The sequence below is a fragment of the Rhizoctonia solani genome, chromosome 8, assembly GCF_016906535.1.
Source record: "Rhizoctonia solani chromosome 8, complete sequence".
Taxonomy (NCBI): domain Eukaryota; kingdom Fungi; phylum Basidiomycota; class Agaricomycetes; order Cantharellales; family Ceratobasidiaceae; genus Rhizoctonia; species Rhizoctonia solani.
The window spans coordinates 1852440-1878141 of NC_057377.1; the positions used below are offsets into that span (position 1 = coordinate 1852440).

Genomic DNA, 25702 nt, shown 5'->3' on the forward strand with positions numbered 1-25702 from the left:
TACAAAATATCTAGCTATGATACTGACATTTCAACACATCGCGCATGGAGCCCTAAGCTTGTACCGAAATCACGACTTTGGTTGGCATATTAAATGTAGCCATATCCAAGCTAATGGGTGTATTATCTTTGTCTGGCCATGGTTTCTGGACCTTACTCCTACTGCCCGTCTATGATTGATTTAGTCACATTCATTAATGCTTTTCTTAATATCCAAACAGAGTAACATGTCGGGGGTCTTTATGAAGCAGAGATTTTTTATGTGAATCTATCGCCTTGCGCGCCATATAGCATATATGAAAATGAAGAGTGAAAACACACTACTCATGTACACCAAGTTCCTATTTGGATGAAGGATCAACCTCACATCGATGACTAGATAAAACAATCGATCGCTTAGGTGATAAAGTCCGAGTATAAATTAACTGTAACCGGTGTGGCTTAAGGCTGGTTTCGTCATGGTCTACTAAGATTGCAATGGCATCGGGCTGGATCGTATTGAAATTATCCATTGATTTGAATTCATACATCCGAAGTCGAACACCCTCAACATTCCTTTACACGAATCATCAATGAATTCCTATAAGTCAACGCATACAGCACATAGAAAAGAAAAGATACAACATGTAAATATCACACCACATAGATCCTACACCTATTAGCCGTCGCCACAGATACTAACAAAACCCTGTCTATAACCCATCGCCATACACACCCCTAAGCTATCATCCACACGTATCCGGCAGACTCAACCTACTCGGCCAGGCTACTCAGAGTCTCAACCACGGTCCTCATGTTTGGTCTCACACCTGGGTTCAGGTTCCAGCACGCCTGGAGCAAGCCCCAAACCTGATCCGACCTCGACTTGGATATGAACACGGTGTTTGTCGGCCGCGGTGGAATCCGTCCCTTGTTCGCCACCTCCAGTACCACGTTCGAGTCTGACTGACCAGCAAACGGAGCAGCCGATGTCCAGATCTATTTGCACAGGGTTGGCACCCGAAGTATAGCGAGAACAAGAAAACGCCCATACCTCTAGAGCTGTGCATGCAAACGCATACACGTCGCTTTGTGTCGTCCTTTGTCCTGGGAACCTCGTCTTCGGGTTTAGGTAGTGGTGTAGTTCTGGTATAATCTATCAGTATTTCCAGCAATAGCAGAACAGTAATTTAGATCGTACCAGGTGCCATCCACCTCCCATCGCCCCAGTGTAGTCCCCATTCTGGGAACCCCAGCTCCTGGTTCTTCTCGATCGCTGTCAGGATACCATACCCAGTTACCATGACTCTATCGTCTTCGGAAACAACCAGGTTCACACCCCTAAAGTCGCCGTGCACCACTTCGGGTCGCTCGCATCAGGTTCATCAGCCAAGCCAGAATAACAGCACGTACGCTTTGCTTCCTCGTGCAGGAACCTCAGTCCCTCCGCAGCCTGTAGTACGATCTCTGTCCTATCTGCGCCTGGATTCGCCAGCAGATACTGTATCACGTTCCCTCTCCCAGCAACCGGCATCACTAGCCCGAATGCTCCATGCCGGGGCATGACGCAGCTGATAAACATATGGACATTTGGATGAAAGAGTGTACGCCAAGTGTCAATATCTCGTCGGAGGCGCTATAAAGTATACGGTATAAGTAGTTGACAAACGGGAACCTGAGGAGTGCCACCCACCCTGCGAATTCGACTAGGCGACTCGACAGCTCGTAGATACCGGATTGTAACAGGCTGTATCCCAAGCCAGGTTGCAGTACTTTCACAGTCATATCAGCCTATGTTCTGGGATGGAAAACGACTCAAAGCGTGATCGATACTCACTGTGTGAACGAGACCGCATCCTGCCCCACTGGAGTCTTACCAACCCTGGATATCTCGTTTGTGATGTCCCGTTCCGCGGGGTAGTGACCAGTCACTCTCCACAGGTACACCAGCGCCTCTCGGAAGCGCGAAGACTCGGGGTGTCCGGTCGCTATATCCTGCAGCTCCATATTAGTCATGCTCGGACTGCATACTGTACTCCTAACGAATAGCACACCTGTCGCAAGACTTGCATGAACCCATCCACTGCATCCAGCCCTTTCCTCGCCAGTTCTTCCAGCCCATTCGGATCACTCAGCACCTCCACCGGGTCCGTCCTCCTCACCAGCGGCATAGAACCCATATTCGGCGTTGCACCTTGGCTCGATGACCCAGAGTACGGCGTCTGCGACCCCGTCATGTCGTTCAGCCGGTTCGGGTTCACATATGGCCCGGGACTTTGGTTCGCAGGACGGTAATGCGATGAGGATGCGGTCGGTGCAGGGGAGGCGCTCTTCACAGGTGGAGAGAACGTCGAATTTGGATTGGAGTACATTCGTTCAGGAACGGGTGCATAGCTTCGCTCTCGCTCTGTGAATCCTGACCCGCCAGGGTTGGAGTACAGTGGCGCGGCGGGAGGTGGAGGCTTGGGTGAGGAGTTATCCAGCTCTCGCATGGGCGGCACAGGGTCAACAGGCGAAGGCGAGACACCGTTATAGATCTAGTCTCTTGTGTTAAACGATGGCCATAGTGTAATAAAGGCACCAACCTCGAACCCTTGCCCCCTCGCAAACTCGACCAAATTTGTGCTCAGCTGGTCGATCGAGTCAGAGATCCGTCCTACTCCATCGTTGGGCTGAATTCGCGATAATCGAACAAGTATGTTCCGAATGATTCTTCCATAGCACGTCAGATTTTTCTTTATACCAAACTTCAGCATGGCGTGCAACTTACGCCTCGCCCAGTGAATGCACACTCCCAGGTGGAGGAGGCCATACCATCTCATCGTGCGATATCAGGAACTTCAGCAACTCCTTCACTTGCAGCTGCAGCATCTTGCACATTTCCTGATTCAATCATATCAGCATCAGGTATTGGCTAACAGTGGTTATAGAGGAACGAGTAGAAATGGCACTCACCGCGTACTCTCCCAGCGCATCGCACGCGCCGTCTACGTCCTCTACCAGGCACAGGAGCGAGTCCTCGTTGAGCATCGCCTCATCTTCTCCGTTATCTCCATTCGTCACAAGCATTACCTCAGTGCCCACCGTTTTTGCTGAAAGCAATCGGTCAGCATTATTCCCCTGGCGGCCAAACGCGGACTTACACGAAGCCGCCGAGTCTCGATGGCCCAGTCCAGGCCGTACAAAGTCACCTGGCTTCGGATACCCATAGTTGTTCCTCGGTTCTTCGTACCCATATCCTCCGGGCGTACGAGGCCCGGGAGGCATCACAAACCCTCCTGAAAACCCTCGGTCCGGTCGTTCCCTCGAGTCATCCCTCGAACTAACTCCCGATCGACTGCCACCACGTTCACGGTACTCTAGCACCAGGGCCCGGCCAAAGTACTCCTTCCTCAGGTCGAACTGCTCTGAATACAAGAGGAAAGCTTCCTTGAGATTTGCATGCGCAGATTTGAGTGCCGTAGTTGGAAAATCGGGATCGGTTGTTCCTGTAGGAACATACGGATCAGTTTCACATTAACAGCAAGAGTTGACAAACATCTAGAATCTCACCTGAGAAACCTGGAAGACTCGTGAACACTGATCCTGGCGTTGATACGCTCGCAGCTGTCAGAGCGGGGGTAGCAGGGACGGTCGAAGACGATATTGTCGTTCCAGGAGCGGGAGGAAACAATCCGGCGCCGCTGACAGCATTGGCAGTGACCGCAAGATGTTCGTGAAGTAGAAAGCGAGCGGCGATGGCTTGGGGATATGACTTAGTTATGGCCTGGATACATCAAAAATAAGTGAGATCAATCACGTGTTAAGCAAGTCCAGAAACGAGCAAGGGTGAGAAATTTGGCTGCGATGGATACGTGATATCATCCGGACACGTACCAATACATCGTCGACGCGTTTCGACTCTAGCAAGGCTGTTCGTAGTCGGTATGCTGCCGAGTTGGCCATATATATGTCCTTCCACACGTGTTCGTATGCAGGTGGTGAGATCTGCCAGTAATCAGAAATCAGCATTAAAAACTAATTTAAATTCACTCACCACAATCGGTCGTGAGTCTATCTCGTATCCATCGTAGTCGTCGGGGGCGTATCTATTGAAACTGCCCATGTCATCGGGTCAGGGTGTTATAGGGGTAAGGGGTATGTGGGATTACATACGGGTCGGATTCCTCATACGCTAGAGGCGTAGTTGGCTACGGCAAATGATAATCAGCAATTTAAGGTAGTTGCAGCTTGGACTTACCACCGATGTGCGGCGAGTGGGCCAGCCGGGGCGAGTAGAGGAATGCATTGCGGTGGGTGTGTCAAACAAGGCTGGTCTGCACGTGCCCGGTTCACATAAGCCTTACAATTATCAATATGAATTTATTAGTCGTGACTTACTCACTGCTGAAATCTTCGACTGTGTCGTCAATAACCGGCGATAAGGGAGTAGGTGGAATGAATCGGATCGTGGGGTTGGGTGCATCAGCGTCGAACCGGACCCGCCGCCACCCGGGTGTACCCGGTGTCTGAACTTGAGGGGACGTCGGAGTTCCTTTACAAATTAAAATTAATTCAGAAAGAACTTGTGGGAGAGCGACTTACTTGGAGAGGGATAACTAGTCATGGCTAAGAACAAGTGGCGACACTTCGAGTCAACGCAACCTTTGTGGGCTTAGCGTCGGGGGCGCTACCACCCCCCTCCCATGTTTAGCAAGAACTACCCGGGGACACGGAGACAGTCTCGGTATGGATGTACAGGGTGAGCGCCAACTTTGGCGCCTAAGCCTTTATATAGGACGTATGTGTCATATTTACGACATATCCAGACTTAATGACTCGGGTGGTATAACGTAGGCCGAGCTAAATTGTTCGCGGAACGGAGCTAAAACTATTCATGGATGGGAGAGCTAATATTCGTCTTGTGGCAGCGGTACCGCGCATCTATCTGTCTGGTTGGGGGGTTCGTCAATTACTTGATCTCAAGGTAAATAAAATAAAAAAAAAGCTCTTCTACACCAAGCAATTGATATGTCAAGCACACTGGGGTGAGCATACCGATTGGGAGCAAGCAACAGCTATTCCCTTTTCTCAATGTTCTACAGGCTGGTGCTCAATAAGAATATAAATCTTAAACATAGTTTAAGCTGAGCAAAACGAGTTGGTTCGATCGATCTAAATGGGGAAGCGCATATACAGCAAATGCGCTCAAACCATCGCGCGTCGCTTTAATTATTGGATACCTGCGCTTCAATATTCCTGGTACCCAACGGCACTTTGACTGAAATTCTTTCCAAATCCCTCTGATACAATCGATACAAATGCAGCTCGCTCAGGATGCAGATACAACTATTAGTTTATTAACATTCATCCCCTAAGTTCTTATAGCAGGCTTCATAATCAGATATGACCACAATTAATAAAGAAGCTACTCGCTGAAACCAAAAGTATCAGAAACTCGATGAACTGAAACCACCACCACTATCACATCCACCGCTGTATCCTCCGCCGCTGTATCCCCCACCACTGTCACACCCACCGCTATACCCTCCACCTCCGCTATTACTCCCTCCACTGTATCCTCCGTTAGCATGGCCATCTCCACTGTGGCACCCTCCACTATGGGAGGGGGCAGGGTCAACGACCGGAGTAGGGAAATAAATTGGATTCATCGCAGGATTAGTTCCAGAAACCAAGTAGGCATTCGTATCAGACTGGGCTCCTCTGTATTGTGTACTCGGTGGCACAGGTTTGGAAGCAGTGGTTCGAGGAGGCCTTTTATCCTGGCTGGGCGGCACGTCATCCTTAAAAGTATTAACGACACCGGGGGCTTTGGCATCAATGTCAAAAGTGGGCTCTTTCTCTTTGAAAGCTTTGCTAGATTTACACCCCATGATTGAAAAGTGTACCAGAGCGGGATGAGGAAGTGATGGACGAATGTGATGAGGAATCCTTCGTTTAGACAGTGATTATTATTTATAACCTGACAACCATGGATTCCGTACTATCAGTTTGTCAAAACATTGCACAGGAGATGCCGAAACGCGATGCTGAGTCTGACTCGCCATCAGATAATAGCTCCTCTCGTGCCCGAACTTATACAGCCCCGACGACCAAGAGCCAATGCGGTGCGCCTGCTTGATCGGCATAACCCATATTTAGTCATATTGGCCCGGTATTTCATTTTACCGAGGCCATGCTGGCATATATGAGTGAGAGCTGGCCCAGGAATTGTAAATCGCACCAATAATGACAGCTCGAGTCAGGACTGAAAATGCGAGCTTAATACAGTATTGCACTCGTCTATTGTGTTACGAGAGTAGACACAGTCTCGGAGCCTCATGAACTTTGAACCTTAGTCGAATTTAGGCCTGTTGACCAATTGGTGAACTCATTCAATTGATACGATGCAATCTTATTTTAAGTGGTTTTATCTCAATTAGTTGTTCTAACCCCATATCTACTCGGCTCTCTGTCTGGAAAAATCGGTGAATATTGATCTGAATTCATCGTTAGTTGTTCATGAAGGAAACTAAAGATCATCCTATGATCACGCACTACCGGTAATAGTTTATAGCTTATGGAAACACAACCTGGAGATCTTCCCGTACTGTCGCATGAGGAAACCACATAATCTACGACGAATGAGCCTCAATCTTTCTAGCTTCTCGTTTGGACCACGATCAATAGTTTTCTTGGCTCACGTCGCATGTAGCTTGCCTCAGTTACCCTGCTGAGGTGTGGTCTCATTTCATCGTCGATCATTTTCCTTGCCTTTGAGCACCAATGTCATCCAACAATCTCAATGGGAACTCATGCACTCGTTTAGTTACTTCTATAAACTCATTCAAGATCTAGTAGTGCTCCACAAAATTGCTTCCAAGTAGTTCCCATTACCAACTGCCTATATTGACACTGATACCTCACTAGAGCAGGTTTAATATTCTGGCCAGCAAGGTAGTGGCATGTATCAAGGGAAATACTGAGTAACTTGATCGTGTGGACATCATTCACAATTACTACAATCTCATCTTTTGATGGACCAGCTATTTCTGCTCTCCTCTTTGCACAGTTTATCCATCGTCTTGTGCAAGTCAACCCAAACGAATTTTTTCATCTAAGCAAGATAATTCAGCTATTTACCGCAGAAGTGGCAATCAATACGAAGGCACCCGATCCATATAGCATACATTAGTGAGCTTTTTATCGTCTTATTGCAGACACTGGTGATTGTTTATATCTAATGTCAAGTTTCCATTTCGTGTTTTTTTTTTGTTTTGTTTTTTTGTTTGTTTGTTTTTTGTTTGTTTTTTGTTTGTTTGTTTGTTTTTTTTTACCAGAGGCGTTCCTGCTTACGACCCGGCACTACAATCATCACAGCGACCTTGCCATAATCCTTAACCCCACGTTCATTTGAACCTTATTATTGGGTACGTTTCCGTAAGGATTTCTTCTAAATTCGTCGTCCTAAATCGGTCCGTCGGGACGGGACGGACTTGGCCCGCACGGCGGAGGCTGTGCTAGTGCTTGGACCTCATGTATCGCCTTTCCGTAAGGAACGGTCCATGTAAAATAGACTTTACTTCTAAAATCATAATTGAAATATTGATTCTATGCGTGAGACCTAATACAAACACCTCTTGGGCCATTGAAGTTATATATATATGTAGTACATCCACCTTGCTTGGTGCGGAAGTCAAGGGCGGCTTAGATGGAGTGGAGGCACAATCTTTGCCTTTCCGGCCGCGAGTTACGTTGGAGATAGACAAACGATTTGTGCTAGACATTGCAGCTAAGCATACGTGATAGTCGGTTGGAGACAGCTGCGATAGGGGCGCTCGCTATTTGTTGACAACGGCCCCTATCCCGTGTCTTAGATGAGAAATAATGATTATTTGACGAATATATGCAATCACCTTAAGTCAGCAACGTCCCGATAAGGTAAGAGATCGGCGGGATGTTATCTTATCAGCGCGATCAAGTGTCATTTCATAGCTAAATACATCCTTAAAAAATAGCAGGGGGGGGTCGACCCCCCCCTGCTAAATAGGTGGTCCAGATATTTAGAACACCCCTTCTTCAGCGTCTAGATCTGTATCCGACGCATTTCACATCGAGTTCCACGGTGCACACTGCATCCGGGCTGGGCCTCACCTCTAAATGAGCACTTTAGAAAGGCTCGACCGTTCTAAATCCCTTACGGAAACGTACCCATTATCCACCCTTTCTATTCTTCTTTATCCATCATCATTTGTTATTCAAAACATTATTCTGGTTGTGTTACCTCGGAGCCTGCCTCTCGGCCAACGCTCACTCTGTGGTCCTAGCCGGGACTTAGGCTCTTATCTTTACCGTTATCAACAGAAATACGGTGATCTGAGTGAGATGCTATTCCCGTTTAATGTTCGCGGGATCGATGCATGCATTCTTTCTCCTTCATGATTGTCTTTAGTAGGATTTCCCACTTTCTGGGTATCACACGCCTAAATCAACAATTTTGAGTTTATTCGTATCTCCTTAAATCTCTTCCTCGGAATAGACAGCCCCCTATCATTGTACCAGACATGATGGTGGGCTCCGCTACCCATGTATTTCCGGGTGATACCCAATTTGACATCGTTGATCCTTATTGGAATACTTAATTTTGTCGAACCAGGAGCGTGACGCAACCACTTAGGTCAAGCAAAGTGTGACAGGAAGGTTTGATCGGATTGTACGAATGCTATTGAGAGGCGGGAGGAAGGACTTGATGACTGCGATAGAAAGAGTGTGCCAGTTCTTGGGCGGACCCTTACCGCACCCTCGGTATCAATCAAACTTCTACTAGCCGGGTGGGTCGATCCTCCAAAACAGATGCCGAGGGAGACTTTCCTCAAGTGGACATTCGTCACATTCATTTCGGATTTGTAAATTTCTCCGTCCTTGGCACCGGTCCTAACGTAGGACTTCCGATGGGTGCCTTGATTCAGCCCTCGAGCGGGAAGTTCTCCCCGTCACTCGGCGAGATGGTTAGTCTTCAATGTAAATAACAGGTGAATTCTAACTAGTAGTCAACCCGCATTCTTTTTGTCCGTGTTCCTTGTATGTCAGACTGTTAACGCAAATTTAGGACTTTAGTAATACCTGAAGAAACATTGACCCAGTATGCCAATGTAATTGATAAGAACATAAAATGTACCTAGCATCGAGTTCTATGATCGGGCTGATGCCCGATGCCGGTTTAATTTCGGTCTGGATTGGGTCTAAATCACGTAAATCGGGAACAGTTTTTCGTTTACCTCATAAGGAAACATGCAGCCTGGGAAGATGGATGTCTTGTTGTCGAAGCAAATTTTATCTATCAAGATAATCTATGAATCAGCTGACATTGAGCGCTTTCTGATGATTTCTCTCGCTAAACAAGGAAAATTGTGGTTCCCCCGCATACATGGCCCATGTGCTCTCTGGCCTTTTTAGTCTGAGTTAGGTTGCCTCCCGCCCAAGCGGCGGCCAGAAGCAGCCGTTACCCGTTGTGTAGGACCCCTGTCACTTGGGCTAGTGAGATATTGAGTATATGCGTACCCGTTGCATCCGACATCAAACATGGGACCGGCCGCGAATACCTCATGAAATTTGCGTTAAGGACTTTTGTACTTGCCATGGATGATGCTCGTAGATATATAACACTCGCTGCGCTCATCATAACTCATCATCCAGCATCTGGACTTTCACTTCAGCCTTCCTACCTCACTCACAATGCACTTCTCTTTCCTCTCTGTCTTCCTTACTCTCCTCACTACCTCCCTCTTTGCAGTCGCTGCCCCTGCTACTCCTGCTGCCTCTGCTGCTCTCGTCCCTGCTCTTGCTCCTCCTGTCGGCGCCAAGCTCTACAACGCTACCGCCGGCTACAACGCCACTCACGGCCTTCCTTATGACAAGAGCCTCCACGGCCCCTTGACCGAGCGCGACCTCAAGGCTCGTCAAGCCTTCACCGGCGATGCCACCTGGTTCTACCCCGGACTCGGAGCGTAAGCTGACCTGACAGTATATGCTACTGTGATCCATTACTGACGGCCTGTGACAGATGCGGTGGGACTAACAACCAGTGGGAGCACGTTGTCGCACTCAACGCTCCGGTGAGTTAGCTTGACAGAGGCTAGTAGAAGAGAGTCTGAGGGACTGTGTATAGCAATGGAACGGAGGAGGAAACTGCTGGCGCAGCATCACGATCCAAGCATACGGCAAGCAAGTGCCGGCTGCGATTGTCGACCAGGTAGGGGATATGCGATGATTTGTTCTGAGGCATCAACTATACTAACTGAACGAAACGCGATGTAGTGCCCTGGATGTGGATGGGGCTCGCTTGATCTTTCCCCTGCCCTATTCCAGCAGTTTGCAGGCTTGGGTGTTGGAAGGTTCCAGATTACCTGGTGTAAGTGGTGTATAGTGTCTGAATATACAGATCGTGCTAACATTCAACCTTAGGGTTCAACTAGAGCAGGACTTGGTCCCGGAGCGCTAGTGTGGTGTCGTCCGGCTCTACTGGCCTGCTAAGTGGTGAAATTGAACAAACAAGTCGGTGAATGATCTTGAAGGTGCTGTTTTTGATACATGTATAGACCAACCTGAATAAAACAAAGTGGTCCTCTATCTCTGTGTGATACCTCGTTAGACCGGTGTTGAATTGCGAAAATACACATTCATACCGAAGGGTATACACCTATTTTCGGGAACATCTAGATATTTTTCCACCACTAATAATATATTGTTCTTTGAGCACTATATGGGTCCGCACTTTGAGAGCATATTGCTTCTCCCTCACTCGCGCATTTACTTATGATAAGAGGAAAGTACTGGCAACTAGGTGATATATCTGAATATAGGACGATCTTTCTTTAAATGTAATTGACTTACGTCGAATTCGCATTTTATTCACGGTCACATTTACCCATATCTGTGCTAGATCTCAATCATAGTCCCGGTAAACTTGTATTCGGAGCTTTCGCTGGACACATTTTTATTGTTCACCACCTTGTGATTACAAGGCTCACTCGAGTACTGGAGCTGCGGTCTCAGTGGCGGTATTATGCCCGCTTCCTCAGTCTTGCGCCTGGCATCACTTGATCCATGGTACGGCGAGTATTAATACGTGGGAGATTGTCATACCCCTAGGGCGGTACTTTCAGTTTGTTCATAATGCAAAATACAGCTAGCAGTAGTGGCATCCATCATGTTCTGCCCAAACTAAGGATGCCTTAAGCCAATGAGATGCTACAGCCCTGTCGCCCTGAGCCTTATGCCGAGTGGATTTATATATAGGGTCATAGTTATCCAAGTATACAGAAACTATATCCAAAGAACAACCGTTCTCGTTGGAGACAAAGAAGCACGCAGGATTTAATAGACAATTGGACTAGGCTTCCTTTGTATGCATATTTATTCCCTTTTTGGTACTATGTATCTATGTGTCTGTCGACATAGGATCTGAAACATGATAAAAAACAGCATGTATTCCCACGGGGTGGTCAGGGGATGGGCAGTATTTGCCTCTCGAAACAGGAGGCTATAGGGAACATGTTCTATAAGCAAGCGAGTGGCCCAATTTTAATGAGCCAACACCACTGGTGCACAGCCCGGCTCGGCTTTTGGGCCAGGGGCTACGTCACTTGACACCTGGAGACAACCGTACAATTTCCGCGCTTGGATACCTTTGTTGATTCACACAAGAACAAATGTATCACACATTGATGGACACAAGCCTCTTCCCACGTGACTACATTTTTCATTCCTAAGTTGGTAACTATCGCTTTTGTGTTTCCGCTGCTTTACTAACTTTTTTCGACCAAGATAAACGATGATGATGTGCCACACGTTGATACCCGGGATAAAATGAGATGCTTCGGGAACATTGTGAGTATCACCCCCCTCGAAAGCTGAGAATGTCTGATGACTCTAACCCGCATAATGCCAAGTCCAAGAATTCAAAAGGGTTCTTCAGTCGTCTGCGGGAGAATTTGCGGCAACCCCAACGCAGTAATAGGGCGCGTACTCCACCAAACCCTGAACCGTTTTATTTGTCTAGCCACTCAGCATCGTCTTTGCGAGCCAATGTTGCCCGAGGTTCCGAAGAGACACCGGCTACGGCATCCTCCACAAACAATCCCAAGATTAACAGCGAACCTCCGAGATTGACCGATTCATCGGTTGCACCGTTAACCTCATTGCCCATCGACAAATCGACCGGTGTGTTGGAAACACTTAATAAAGACGCGCATGTTGCGGAAACGGAAGAATCTGCACAGATTGCTTCCACTACTGTCGACTTGAATGAAGCTCGCCAGGTTCAGGATCCCATCTGGATAGCCCTTCAGACTTCTTTGGAAATGCTTAGAGATAACTTGGATGAGAATTCTCCACTCGTACCCACCATCGAGACGTTACTTTTATGCCTGCCCAGGTTAGAGGTGAGCCGTTCCACCAATAGCCATCAAATATAAGCTAACCACCATTACTAGGCTTGGGGTAGGGCTGAACGGGAATATGAGGAATTGACTCGAGAAACCACAAACGCGAGCGACTCTTTCAGGGAGCTTGTAACTGTAGAAAAAATCAGTCTCTTTCCAGACAATCTCTCACATTCTCTATTGTGAGCCAAGAGGATAGCGTTTGTTCCATTGTTTCGTACTGACAAATATTAGGAATCTCATCAACAAGCATCTAGAAGAAATTAAATCGCGCTTGGAATCGAATGGGGGAGATACAGAAGAAAATAGCGGTGAGGACCAGATAGTGTATTACTATCGAGGTGTCAGGGATACATTCGTAAAATTCGAGGTAAGTTCGACACTTCTGGGCGCAGCTCAATCCTCATCCGATCTTAGGACAATGGACGAGACATTCTCCATAAGAGTTTGAATGTTAGTACAAACATACTATATGGATACCAGTCCACGAATACTCAACCCAAAATATAGAACAGTCGCCTTGGATGGCTAAATCATATCGAGGAGGCTCCTTTCGATGCCCTATTCGGAACCGAACAGGTTCGGCGTGGCTGCACCGAGGGCACACGCACCGAGGTACTTTCTGGACTAGAAACATGGCTCTTCGATCCAACTTCATCAGGGGTCTACTGGATGGATGGGATGCCAGGAATAGGCAAGACAGCAATAGCATACACGTTCTGCGAGCGGATGAAGAGGCGCCGGTGCCTAGGCGCGAGCTTTTTCTGTGACAGGAACTCTGAAAAATGCCGGGATGCGACTAGAATTATACCCACCATTGCATACCAGCTCGCTCTATACTCGGCCTCATTTCGATCGGCGTTGTTCGACGTGCTGGGAAGCAATCCGGAAGCTGCGTCCAAGACTTTGACGAAGCAATTCGACCTCCTCTTGAATAAGCCATTGCAACAAGCCAAGGGTACCATGCCAAAACAAGTGGTCATCGTAATCGATGCTCTGGACGAATGCGACAATCTCGAGAGTATAGAAGGTCTATTGGATTTGCTTCTCCCTGAGAGTTCTGGGCCTGGTATCCCACTGAAGTTCCTTGTCACGGCTCGGCCAGGAGGTGATATATTTGTTAGGATGTCCTTGGGCGTAGAGAACCAAAAGGCCGTAGCGATTCACCTCCATGACATCAGCAAGGCCCAGGTACAGGCGGATATTAAATTGCATGTCAAGCACCAATTACGATTTGTCAAGTCAATCGAGGACAGCGAAATCGACCAATTCGTGCAACGCTGTGGAGTTTTGTTCCTGACCGCGGTTTCTCTCCTACAATTCGCTGCAGGAGAGACGGGTTATTCGAAGGAATCATTCATGTCGTTGATTCAAAACACCCCAATATTGACAACTTTGCATACACCCATCGCTAAAATGTATATGGACGTACTGAAATCCGTGCTCGATGACGAGGGCCTTGAAGAGGACGAGGTCGAAGATATCCGTTTGGTGTTGAATACTGTACTACTCGCACAGGAATCTGTCAACGTCGAGACTATCGGCATGTTGGCGGGAATTGACGAACCGAGACGTGTGGAACATGCACTGCTTTCACTGCGGTCAGCATTGAATTATTCTGAAACTTCTGGTCTGGTTTCTCCGTTGGATTCGACTTTTCCCGAAGTCATGTTCGACAAGAGTAAATCTGGGTCGTATCATTGCGACGTTACCGAGCAGGGTCACTTGTTGGCACAAGGATGTTTGGCCAAAATGAAGGAGGAATTACGATTCAACATGTGCGAGCTTGATTCGTCGTTTATACCCGACAAAGAGGTGAAGGATATCGATTCTATCATCAAGGCCAAGATCTCTCCCTCTTTGGGATACGCGTGTCGCCACTGGGCGGATCACCTTGAATCAACACCGAATGTAGCTAACATGTTGCCCTTGCTGGGAGAGTTTCTCTTTGAGCAGCTTCTATATTGGATGGAGGTTTTAAACCTGCTACAGGAACTTACATCTGGCGCTGCTTCTTTACTGAAGCTCAAACAAAGACTACATGTAAGCAGATATTGTCCAAATCGTTTGCTATTCTCACGTATACACCCAGGGAGTGGCTTGTCCACCAGAATTAACTACTTTACTCGACGATGCTTATGCTTTTGTGCAAAAACTTTCGGCGAGCTCAATCTCATATTCGACGCCACACATATATATATCGTCCCTTCAACTGTGTCCGAGATCAAGCTTGGTGTACCGGATCTACTCTAAGCGCATTCAGTCCTGGCTAAAACCTCACGGAGGTCCTACAGAGAGTTTGGATATGAAGACCTCGGCGCACCAGAGTTGGAATATTGGTTCGGGGGCATTATCAATTTCATATTCTCTGGACGGTACTCGGTTCGCAGCCGGATGCGAGAACGGGACCATCGCTATATGTGATGCACGCGACGGCTCGTTTCTGTTCCATCCACTCGAGGGCCACACCGACTGGGTTCGCTCTGTTGCCTTTTCACCCGATGGCACACTTGTCCTCTCGGCCTCGTCAGACTGTACTATTCGATTATGGGACGTAGCGACTGGTCAGCCTGTACCCACTTCATTTGATGGGCATACCCATCCGGTCAAGTCAGTGGCATTTTCGCCAAGCGGCAAGCGGTTTGTTTCTGGGTCTTGGGATAACACGGTTCGCGTATGGAATACAGATGGCAGCAGCTCTACTACTATGGAAGGCCATAAATGGGGTGTCAATTGCGTTGCGTTTTCCCCTGACGACACATCGGTGGCCTCGGGTGCTAATGATTTTACTATCCAAGTTTGGGACTTGACTAACGAGGCGCCTACTCCAAGCACCCTTCAAGGTCATACCAATTCCGTCATGTCTATTGCGTTCACGTCTGATGGAACTCGTCTCGTCTCCGGTTCAACTGATTGTACAATCTGCGTCTGGAGCACGGATAGCAAATCACTTATGTCTCGCTTTCTTCAAGGTTGCACCCATTTTGTCTACTCGGTAGCCGTTTCGCCAGACGGGTCATGCATCGCATCTGGGTCGGCGGACTCGACGATCCGGGTTTGGAGCATCAATACCGGCAGTTTGATCACCGGTCCTTGGGAGCATTTCAACGGCGTTCGGGCCCTTGCGTTCTCGCCGGATGGTACGCGTTTGCTCTCAGGCTCTCATAGCGAGGATATCAAAGTTTGGAACCTTGACGAGAAACCGAAACCTGCTGACGTGCGACCATACACTGGGCTGTATAACAAGTCGTTCCAAAAGGCATTCCTTGAAAAGGCTCTCAATGAGAAAATGATCCGAATCCGGGAGCTGCATGACGAAAAACTTCCTCTTCTCCCCTTTCAACGCCAGACGCCAGATTCAGCGATGTCGATTGCATGGTTACTCGAAGCCACTCATTTAGCATACATTAATGAGCCACTGGGCGCAACGCCTACTCCCGGATTAGAACATCAGCTCCCCCATATGCCTAATGGATGGAAGTGGCAATCGGACGGGTGGCTTTTAAATGACAAATCTCAATTACTAGTCTGGGTTTCTCCAGATTCCGGTTCCTGCCATCTCCTTGGGCACAGCGTCAACAATTCTAGGGCGATTTCCTTCCTGTCCCAGAATGAAGACTTTATTGGGAGGCGATGGCCTGGAAAAAAGGAGATGCCAGTAGGAGCCCGTCGTCAATGGTGACGCAAGACAGAAAGTGGAAATTAGCACTTTTTTGGTTTGATTCATCACTGTTAAAATCTCATTATTTGTTATTTTGATGGAGGGGAGCCCTTGGACGGTTCGAGCCGTGTACAGAATTTAGATGTTTATTATGGTTTTCTCCCCGCATGTATGTATTCGTCACCAACGACATGATTGTCTAATATATGCGTTACATTAACGACTCGGATAAGCCCAATGATTGGGCGAAACAACTAATTTCAAGCAACAGGTCGGAATATATACCGCTATGTTCACCTGCGACTTTGACAATTCCCTATTACGCGCAAGTCCCAAAAGGACCCAATTATCTGACAAACCAGCGCGCTTACTACTGTGCTGGAATCCAATCGCAACCACGACAATGAGCAAACAAAGCCTCGAAGATCTCAGAACAAGGCTCGAAAACGCGTCCAAAGAATATCAAAAGATTCAGGAGGGTAAGTGCCCATCTCTAACCGAGAATGACATTTGTCGAACTGATCGGAAAAGTCGGTGTACAGATACCCAAACCGCTGTAGAAACCCATCAAAGGCTGGATTCACAAGTTAACGAGAATGAGGCTGTGAAGAAGGCAAGCCCCATCATGACAGATGAGAGGACATATTCTAACGTGTCCGAGCAGGAGTTTGCAAACCTCAAACCCCATAACACGGTTTACAAGATGGTTGGACCGGTGTTTGTCAAGCAAGAACCGGAGGAAGCGAAAAGCAACGTGGACAAGCGATTGGAGTTTATTAGAGGTGAAATGTGAGTCTTGTCAAGATTCTTGACCACATTGTACTTGACTGGCCTTGCAGCACGCGCGTAGAACAACAAATATCTGATTTGAACAAAAAGTCAGAGAAAATCAAGACCGAAGTCGTGACAATTCAAAACGTAATGGCTTCTCAACAGCAGTCACAGACTACTGCAGCATGAATATGTGTTATAACTTTGAATCATAATGTCGTAGCGCCTTGCCCTATCAGGACATATAGATGTAAAGTTCTAGGATGTTCTCGTAGATACCAAATTAGAGACAATAGACACAGCCACAGATCTCATGTCACCCGATTGGCATTGGTCATTGCACGCACTCTGTGTTCTACCTCCACAATGGCCGAACAAGCCTCTGTTGCCAGCTCAAACGAAATCACTCTAAATATAAAAGGTATAAAAGGCTGCAATGAAGAACTCCGCATTTCCTGATATATGTACAGGTCCAAGTGAACTGAAGCTCAGTATAACCATATCCACCGACAAGACTGTCCTTGAGCTAAAGCAAGCCATTGCGGAAAAGTCAGATGTATCTGCCGATAGACAACGTTTAATCTACTCTGGTAAGCCCACTCTATCTATTTCCTTCACCTTGCCACTCACTCGCCTGCTCCACCACCAGGTCGAGTACTTAAAGACGAGGACGTACTCTCGACGTACAAGGTACAGAATGCACACACTGTACATATGGTCAAAGGCGCTCCCAAACCGACCGGAACTGCCTCCTCTTCGACTTCCACGCCGACACAACCTCTACCGAGTATGCAAACTGGCCAGACATCGACAGAGACGCTACTCAATGGACCTCGCGGACACGGGGCTCTCGCAGGTTTGAATATGAACGACCTTTTTGGAGGAGCAAACCCGAACGACCCAAATATGGTCTGCGCCCGCTCAATCTACTATTTTAGGACTCAAACTAACAAAAATGGATAGTTGCAAAACATGCTTTCCTCTCCTCAATTTATGCAACAAATGTCCCGCATGATGTCCGATCCTAATTTGATGGACACTATTCTCGCACAGTCTCCCCACCTCACAAATATGGACCCTAACATGCGTCGGACATTACAATCGCCTGAGTTTAGACAGATGATGTCGAACCCAGACACGTTACGAAATATGATGCAAATGACGGCTACATTGAGGCAAGCTGGGATCAATCCTATGGGTGGTGGAGCGATGGGAGGCGGATTTGGAGGCGGAGGTTTCGGCGGGATGCCGTTTGACTTGTTTGGCGGAGGACTCGGCGGGGCTCAGAACCAGGGACAGAACCAGCAGCCGAGCGGGAACTTGTTCGAACAGGCTGCGACGGGTGCTACGTCTGCTGCTTCCCCGGCCAGCAATCCCAATCCTACATCACCTGCCGCTAACACTGGCAGTAATCCTAACCCGACTTCGCCTGGAACCCAGAACCCCAACCCCAGTCCATTTGGAATGATCGACCCGTCGTTAATCCAACAGGCACGTATTTGATTTGTCGATATTCGTTTCGGTTCTGACTGGGTTCGATTTAGATTCTTGGTGGTGCTGGTGGATTGGGAAGCCAGGGGAATGCAGCGGGTGGGAATCCTTTTGCAGCACTTGGCGCATTTGGTGCACCTCCAGCGCCCCCAGATCCGCGTCCTGTCGAGGAACGTTTCCAGGTAAGACGACGACACTCCCTCTGCATCCAGCTGAAAATTGAGGCCCCATCGCTCTCTAGGTTCAATTACAACAACTCCAAGATATGGGCTTTACCAACGCACAACAGAATGTTCGTGCGCTATTGGCATGTGGAGGCCGCGTGGACTCGGCAATTGAATATATCCTTGGTGGAGGAGGTCTTCAGTAATCGACCCAAGTAGATAACCTTAAATTGTAGCGCCAGTTCCTTAGAATTGTAATGCTTATTCACTGGGATCTTCAGAACACCGCAGCTCATGGGTGTTTACTCTCTTTTAGCACTCTATCCATCGATACACTTGAGTCACAATCAAAATCGCATTTGAGGAATCAGTTGAATGACTCGTAGCTACAATCCAATACAGACAGTACATCGTGTTGAACTCGTACTACTCATTACCGAGATACATTTACCAAACTCGAGTATCAAGGAGCAAGTCGCCCTCGTTGGCCAATCCCAAGCAAGCCTTCAAGAACGATTCGAGGGCCTGACGCTGGCGGTTGAGCGAGTTGACGACCTCAGTGCCGGGCTTGACAAGAGGAGCCTTGAGCATGTAGGAAAGTAGAGACAAGACCGAGTAGAGGGGCAGGAACTCGTCGTTCGAGTTGCGGCGATACTTGACGCGAGTCAAGAGCTCGGCAAGAATCGTCAAGTCAAGGATAAGAGGAGTGGCGAGGAGCGAGTCTTCGCAAGTGTTGAAGATGCCAAGAGTGTTACGACCACCCATCATAATCTCAGAGTTGTACTCGTCGATGGCGCGCTTCGAGTCGCCGACTGCGGGAACGTACTTGATAACAACGAGATGGTCGGGGTGCTCGCCCTTTTTCTCGCCCTTGGCAGCATCGGCCGGACGGTACAAGAGACGGTTGGCATCGACCATGTCATCGACCACGGAGCTCTTGCTGATTTCTTTGCTCTTGAACTGAGCCTCTTGAGAGAGATTGCGGCCATCATTGTTACCCAGGTGATTGTACGAAGCGATCGAAAGGGGCTTGATACCAGCATTGACGAGGTATTCGGCGAGAACCGACTTGATCTTGGTCTGGCCGCTCTTGAGGTCGTCACCACCAATGAAAGCCTTGTGGCGCTCGGCGAGTTCGATGCACCCGGGAACAAAAGTGTTTTGAGGAGCTCCGTTGATGAAGGGGGCGTCCTCGAGGATAGATGCAACAGCGAAGACAGTGCTAGGTGAGACCTCCGAGTGAGACTCGCGGATAGATTTAAGAAGGGCATCAGCAGTGTCGTTTACGCCAGGGATGACCGCGCTATAACGCTCGGTGTTGGCAGTCCAAAAAACGACAACGCGATCGAGATCGTGCTTGGCCTTGAACTCGCGAATGTCACGACGGATGTGCTCAACGTGAGCCTGCTTGTCGTTGCCAGAAATGACGTTATCAGCACGCTCTGACTGATTGGCAGCGATAAAATCAGGGTAGTAGATCGAAGGCAAAGGACGAATCTCAGCCATCATGGGAATGAGCTGGCGCTGAAGATCCCAGTCAAGGACTTGAGCACGATCCATAGCGGCATCAAGGGGGTAGGAGGAAATGTCCCACCCGCCAATCACGAGATCGTTGGGGTGGACCATAGGCAAGACATCGGAGACCGGGATATTGAAGTCACGACCAGTCTCCGGGTCGGTGCCGAGGCGCATGGTCGAGGCACGTAGGAGAGAACCAATATAATTGGGTGTCATAACTCCCTCCTTGGTGCGCCATGTAATGTTGTGACGATTGGCTAGAACAGTTGCGGCCAGTGTCGTGCCGTTGTTTCCGCCCAGACCGACCATCATCAAGCTGTGTGTTCATAGCCACATCAATATCTAGCCACCCGCGGTCAAGCAGTGCACGAAAACTCACCCAGTTTTCTGGACCTTGCGCACAGTTTGGAACTCGAACCGAGACACAGTAGGCTTGACGCTGATACGACCTTGTTCTTTGACGACATGAGCGCCCTTGTATTCGTACTTGGCGGTAATATGCGAATCGGAATAGGAGGTCACTTCCGACTCGACGATGACGGGGTCAGTCCGACGAGCGGCAGTGGGATGAATAGGAGCAGGCTCCGAGGGGGTGCTATAGCCGGTACCATAGGCTTGGTTGATAGCAGTAGGAGCCATAGTAGATAGTATAAAGATTTTTTCAGGGAGTTTGGAACTTAGTTTTGAGCTAACGGAGCTGGAGAAGAGTGTTTGTTGCCCTACGACACGCCATATCAGTAACATGTATATCGAGTGATGATAGGGCTACACTCACTCTATGCGGATTGTGTTTCGAACCTATAGAAAAATGCGAAAAAGGAATGAGAAATAAGTGCGTGTCATGACTCTGCGTTACGCACCAAGTTGATTCGAGTACATAAACTTGATTGGGGAACCAGTCAAGCAAAAGTTGCTATGTAGTACGATGCGGGCGGTGCTGAACTGAGTAGCAGTGGTGGATGAGAGACTAGGGCGACAGGGGGGCTCGCCTTTTATTACCGGCGTCCGGCGTCTGCTCTGTTTGTGCCGTGTTTGAATTTCCAAACAGGCACATACCAAATTTGCACTCCCACGCTCCGGGAAAACTCGTATGATCTCTTAATTTACAGCTTGTTTCGGTTGGGGATAACTCAGCCTACGCGGGGAACACAACGTGGTCAACACGGTTTTCCACAAAATTATGTACATTTTAGCCCCTGAGCCGTGAACATCAGAGCGAGAAGGGTTGTATGACGCATGATCCGCCCTGTACACGTTGTGGGGAGACGTGTTCTGGCATCTTCGGTGTCGCAAGACCCGCGCCCCGATGCGTGAAACCCTGTTGCAGACCCGCGCACTGGTTGCCTTCTTAGTTTCACCATGACCTCCGGAAGCGCTCGGGCTGCCGAAGGCATGATCCACATTGTACTCTGCCGGTTTGCCGACTAGTCATAAACACGGCAGTGTCAGAATGCGATTTGAGGGTGGCAGCATAGAGCCAATAACAAGCTAAAGACATTCACACCGAAGCAGAGAACGCGACTGGAGCACTTCGCTGCTCACATTACAGTTTGATCCAGCTTTACATTTCGTCCTTCGATTTCATTAGCTTCGCCCTGCTATCGTCAGATTCGAGCCGGGAGGGCGACGTTTGGGGACCTACGTTGTCTTCCCTTTCGCCAGCTTTTTCAGATACGTGGCCCGCTCACGTTTCGTTAATTCTTTCCAGTTTCCGATACGTGACATGGACTATGTGTAGAATGAGAATGAGCATGAGCCGTCGCAATGATGATGATAACGTACGCCGTCAGGATTCGTTATCTATGGGAATGCACACTCAGATACGAGAGTCCAATTTCAAGTGCAAATACACACAAACTCACCACAGGTCCCAATTTCTCCATTACATCCTCCGCATTCGTGAAATCTATCGGTCCATCCAAATTCCTACTTCCTTCAGGTAAAAGTCCACCCATGTCACCTGACGCAGTTTCGCATAATGTTGCCTGCAGAGTTGCTAATAGAACAGCAACAAAGACTGGGAGCCTTCGCCAGGTTTGCATGATGACCGTCAATTGCAACTCCACAAGGTGACACGTGGCTGTGCTACGGAAAATGGGTGAATGATGGGCGGTGAAATCTCTACTTGGCGTCGCTTCGTTTCTTTCTAGCGTTATATAAGACAAGACGATCAAGCCCATACGATCCCATTGGCTGGCTCCTGTGTACTTCTGGAACTGACAAAAGAACATTCCAATGAGCCACTTCATGTCTTTATCTGTCAACTCAGCGCAGTGTAGTCAAATTGAGACACATAATCATTTCATCCTCGTTTATTCGAGTTACAAAAATTGCTTGGCTTAAGGGAGCAGAATTCTTCAGTTACAAAATGTAGACATCTATGCAGCTAATAATCCAACTTATTCATAGTAGCCTTTTCGATGCCTCTGCGATCACCTTAGTTGAACCCTAAGGTTGAATGTTAGCACGATCTGTATATTCAGACACTATACACCACTTACACCAGGTAATCTGGAACCTTCCGGTGTCAAGGCCCGTAAACTGCTGGAACAGGGCCGGAGCAAGATCCAGCGAGCCCCATGCGCATCCAGGGCACTACATCGCATTCCGTTCAGTTAGTATAGTTGATGCCTCAGAACACATCATCGCATATCCCCTACCTGGTCGACAATCGCAGCCGGCACTTGCTTGCCGTATGCTTGGATCGTGATGCTGCGCCAGCAGTTTCCTCCGCCGTTCCATTGCTATACATAGTCCCTCAGACTCTCTTCTACTAGCCTCGGTCAAGCTAACTCACCGGAGCGTTGAGTGCGACAACGTGCTCCCACTGGTTGTTAGTACCACCGCATCTGCCACAGGCCGTGAGCAATGGATCACAATGGCATATACTGTCAGGTCAGCTTACGCTCCGAGTCCGGGGTAGAACCAGGTGGCATCGCCGGTGAAGGCTTGACGAGCCTTGAGGTCGCGCTCGGTCAAGGGGCCGTGGAGGCTCTTGTCATAAGGAAGGCCGTGAGTGGCGTTGTAGCCGGCGGTAGCGTTGTAGAGCTTGGCGCCGACAGGAGGAGCAAGAGCAGGGACGAGAGCAGCAGAGGCAGCAGGAGTAGCAGGAGTAGCAGGGGCAGCGACTGCAAAGAGGGAGGTGGTGAGGAGAGTAAGGAAGACAGAGAGGAAAGAGAAGTGCATTGTGAGTGAGGTAGGAAGGCTGAAGTGAAAGTCCAGGTGCTGGATGGTGAGCTCTGGTGAATCTATCAATTCTTATATACCCCAAACGAACCCCTCTCGAGGAGGTGTTGTTGTACGAACTTAGTCGTTAGACTTGTCTGGCGGTACCTTTCTGCCCGCGTTGATGGCTCATACCAAGTAAATGCGCATACATCCGCTGTTTCGTCCCCCTCCGGTGTCAGGGGTCCCACCCGGGCGGATAACGGGCACTTCTGACCGCCTCTTGGGCGGGGGCCGAGCTGATCCGGATTGACAAGGCCAGCGAGCACATGATTGTTGTATGCGAGGGGAAATGCGAATCATCTCTTTTAGGAACCATCAACGAACATCAACAAGCGCCCAATGTCTCGATTGGCCGAGGTTGCATCTGTCTTCACGTGCGGGGGGGCTCTCTTTACAGAATTACAACCAAGGCATCAGCTAGATTCGGTATTTGATCGGAAATTAAACCGCGTTTGATAAGATAACTTTAAGGGTAATTGCCGTGCCCGAATGAGGAATAGTGATTGTGGTGAATTGAGTGATAAAGAGTGAAAGGTGGTAGTGATGCATATGGTCGGTTGTACCATTAAACTATGTGGCACCTGCTATAGATGAGGACACTTGCATGTATAATCAAGAGTTAGATAAAATATGGAATAGCTAAGAATACCACCGCGGACGTCGGTGCCAAAACCTCCCTGCTGATCGCCACCCATTGACCCTGGGACCAAGGTTTACCATGTATATCCGCTCGGCTAAAGGCTCGGTCTTCGTCGCTGTCAATCTCCAGCGGGTTGCTGATACTCGGTGCGACATAACCGTACATACGTGTGTAATGTTGCCACTAGTTGTTTGCCCGCGCAACGGGCCCTGGCTACTGGGTAGTTTTTGCCGTTTAGGTGGAAATCAGGGTGACCCTGAGCGACAAGGTCGCTCGCTACGTATTTTGACTTATCATCATGATCATGCTCATTCCTTCGAAAAAGAAATACCAACACAAGATAATTTAGTAGGATGTCACGCGTGACATGCGCTTCTATCGGATCATTAGCAGAGGCGCACACAGCGGAGTCACTAGTGATATCTTGGCGGTCTGTATTTGTGTTTGCTATGAAAGGGAAGCAATCCTTTCGCGGTTATTTGATTTTTAATCAAGCTTTAATCTTCGACTCGAAAATTGGGAACCAGCAGTTTGTTTGGTGTTCTTTGAACTTGAGGTTGTTTTTGGAGTAGAGTGAGTCAATTTTGTTGCTGAGGGCGACTGATATATCACGAACATGGCTACCCTCTGAGGGTGTTTGGGAACAACCGGCCCGAGAGCTCATCAATTGAGACCCAACCGCGAATCTCGGGCTAGAAGTCGGCTTCATGCCCGATCAATCACTGCAACACTGAGCATGTACGATGCACAAACTCTGCCAACCTGATGGTGTTCGTGATCGGAACACACCATCAGCGATCAAACGGCCATAGTTGTGCTAAAAGGACCAATGTTTAATAGAAACCGCGGTGGATGATGGTAGCTAAACTGAGACCTGTTCAAGGTACCGAGCGGTGGAGAGAAACATCCGCTTGATTAGAGCGGTCAGAAGCCGAGAAAACGATGGATCAGAACGAAAGAGAATTACCCGAGTTTGACAGCTTGAAGAAGCCATCCGTAAGACCACATGACGGGGTCGTATAGATAACAATAGTCCTTCTCATGTGCTAGCCATGTTAAAATATGCTCGTAGATGCTTCAAATTACATACCAATGGTATAACAGGGATGCAGCAAGGCCAATAGCTCAGCTGTTATTTCCTCATACGTAACCCATCTCCGAAATAATGCCAGCTGAAAAATGTTGCCGGATGTTACCTTAACGGGCAATGATGAGAACATCGTGAACACGATTCGGAATTGTTTCGAATACTACCTACTCTCAAATAGTCAGTCATAAATGGGGCCAACTCTAAGCTCATTGTTTATCTCATTCATCCGATGTAGGTCTATAGTCAAATATGTATCAGACTCCAGGAACAAATGATTGAATTGTCAACACAGCGTCCGACCCTTAGGTGATATTAAGTCTTACAGAACCTTAAGTACAGATATTCCGGACATTCCTCGCCGTGCCTCCACCACCTCAACCAGAGAACACCCAATTCGAACAGGAGCGCACCACATGGGTATATGCGCTGAAACCAGCATGCACTCTCGGTCATTGTAATCCGACACAGTCTGCACAGATGTCAAAATAGGCGTGCGCGCGCTACTCAGTTCAATACTGGTTCACAGCTTGGCCTCGGGCCGATACAGCAAGCAGGGAAAGATATGAATGCACGAGTAAGGTATAAGCGCGTACGATCAGGACCGACGGGCGGAGAGGGATGAGGGCTGGAGAGGCGGTACGCCGAACCGGGGTGCCACCGGGGCCGCGCTGCCGAGTGACCTGGGTGGGCCGCCAAACCAGATCATATGCGAGTAGAGGCGTGGGTGGGACTCACAGAG

General features: G+C 48.5%; 9 protein-coding genes across 9 annotated transcripts; 4 read left to right on the forward strand and 5 right to left on the reverse strand.

The window, feature by feature from the left end:
• Positions 1-752: 752 nt before the first annotated feature.
• On the reverse strand, positions 753-4584 carry RhiXN_10022 (Tyrosine kinase catalytic domain protein; the record flags this gene model as incomplete). Its single annotated transcript, XM_043329838.1, has 18 exons — positions 753-977; positions 1033-1124; positions 1180-1338; positions 1392-1614; positions 1672-1750; positions 1816-1973; positions 2033-2515; positions 2564-2690; positions 2749-2861; positions 2934-3070; positions 3122-3466; positions 3531-3744; positions 3855-3965; positions 4015-4075; positions 4134-4168; positions 4219-4294; positions 4359-4512; positions 4563-4584. The coding sequence occupies 18 exons, from the start codon at positions 4582-4584 to the stop codon at positions 753-755; spliced, it is 2814 nt and encodes a 937-aa protein (XP_043182672.1).
• Positions 4585-5407: 823 nt separating this feature from the next.
• RhiXN_10023 (uncharacterized protein) lies at positions 5408-5851 on the reverse strand (the record flags this gene model as incomplete). Its single annotated transcript, XM_043329839.1, has 1 exon — positions 5408-5851. The coding sequence occupies one exon, from the start codon at positions 5849-5851 to the stop codon at positions 5408-5410; it is 444 nt and encodes a 147-aa protein (XP_043182673.1).
• Positions 5852-9692: 3841 nt separating this feature from the next.
• On the forward strand, positions 9693-10432 carry RhiXN_10024 (uncharacterized protein; the record flags this gene model as incomplete). Its single annotated transcript, XM_043329840.1, has 5 exons — positions 9693-9964; positions 10021-10072; positions 10126-10209; positions 10275-10368; positions 10422-10432. The coding sequence occupies 5 exons, from the start codon at positions 9693-9695 to the stop codon at positions 10430-10432; spliced, it is 513 nt and encodes a 170-aa protein (XP_043182674.1).
• A 1393-nt stretch (positions 10433-11825) lies between these two features.
• RhiXN_10025 (Vegetative incompatibility protein HET-E-1) lies at positions 11826-16082 on the forward strand (the record flags this gene model as incomplete). The annotated part of the gene is made up of 7 exons (XM_043329841.1): positions 11826-11846; positions 11909-12400; positions 12452-12582; positions 12635-12770; positions 12818-12853; positions 12911-14443; positions 14493-16082. 7 exons carry the CDS (start codon positions 11826-11828, stop codon positions 16080-16082), a joined length of 3939 nt encoding a protein of 1312 aa, XP_043182675.1.
• Positions 16083-16464: 382 nt separating this feature from the next.
• On the forward strand, positions 16465-17021 carry RhiXN_10026 (Prefoldin subunit; the record flags this gene model as incomplete). The annotated part of the gene is made up of 3 exons (XM_043329842.1): positions 16465-16540; positions 16604-16850; positions 16901-17021. 3 exons carry the CDS (start codon positions 16465-16467, stop codon positions 17019-17021), a joined length of 444 nt encoding a protein of 147 aa, XP_043182676.1.
• A 177-nt stretch (positions 17022-17198) lies between these two features.
• RhiXN_10027 (ubiquitin family protein) lies at positions 17199-18693 on the forward strand (the record flags this gene model as incomplete). Its single annotated transcript, XM_043329843.1, has 6 exons — positions 17199-17253; positions 17303-17422; positions 17482-17741; positions 17796-18327; positions 18441-18505; positions 18565-18693. The coding sequence occupies 6 exons, from the start codon at positions 17199-17201 to the stop codon at positions 18691-18693; spliced, it is 1161 nt and encodes a 386-aa protein (XP_043182677.1).
• A 241-nt stretch (positions 18694-18934) lies between these two features.
• On the reverse strand, positions 18935-20644 carry RhiXN_10028 (Myo-inositol-1-phosphate synthase; the record flags this gene model as incomplete). Its single annotated transcript, XM_043329844.1, has 2 exons — positions 18935-20321; positions 20385-20644. 2 exons carry the CDS (start codon positions 20642-20644, stop codon positions 18935-18937), a joined length of 1647 nt encoding a protein of 548 aa, XP_043182678.1.
• Positions 20645-21566: 922 nt separating this feature from the next.
• RhiXN_10029 (uncharacterized protein) lies at positions 21567-22047 on the reverse strand (the record flags this gene model as incomplete). The annotated part of the gene is made up of 4 exons (XM_043329845.1): positions 21567-21600; positions 21648-21733; positions 21788-21805; positions 21868-22047. 4 exons carry the CDS (start codon positions 22045-22047, stop codon positions 21567-21569), a joined length of 318 nt encoding a protein of 105 aa, XP_043182679.1.
• Positions 22048-22442: 395 nt separating this feature from the next.
• Positions 22443-23191, reverse strand: RhiXN_10030 (uncharacterized protein; the record flags this gene model as incomplete). The annotated part of the gene is made up of 5 exons (XM_043329846.1): positions 22443-22453; positions 22507-22600; positions 22666-22749; positions 22803-22854; positions 22911-23191. The coding sequence occupies 5 exons, from the start codon at positions 23189-23191 to the stop codon at positions 22443-22445; spliced, it is 522 nt and encodes a 173-aa protein (XP_043182680.1).
• Between the last annotated feature and the right edge of the window lie 2511 nt (positions 23192-25702).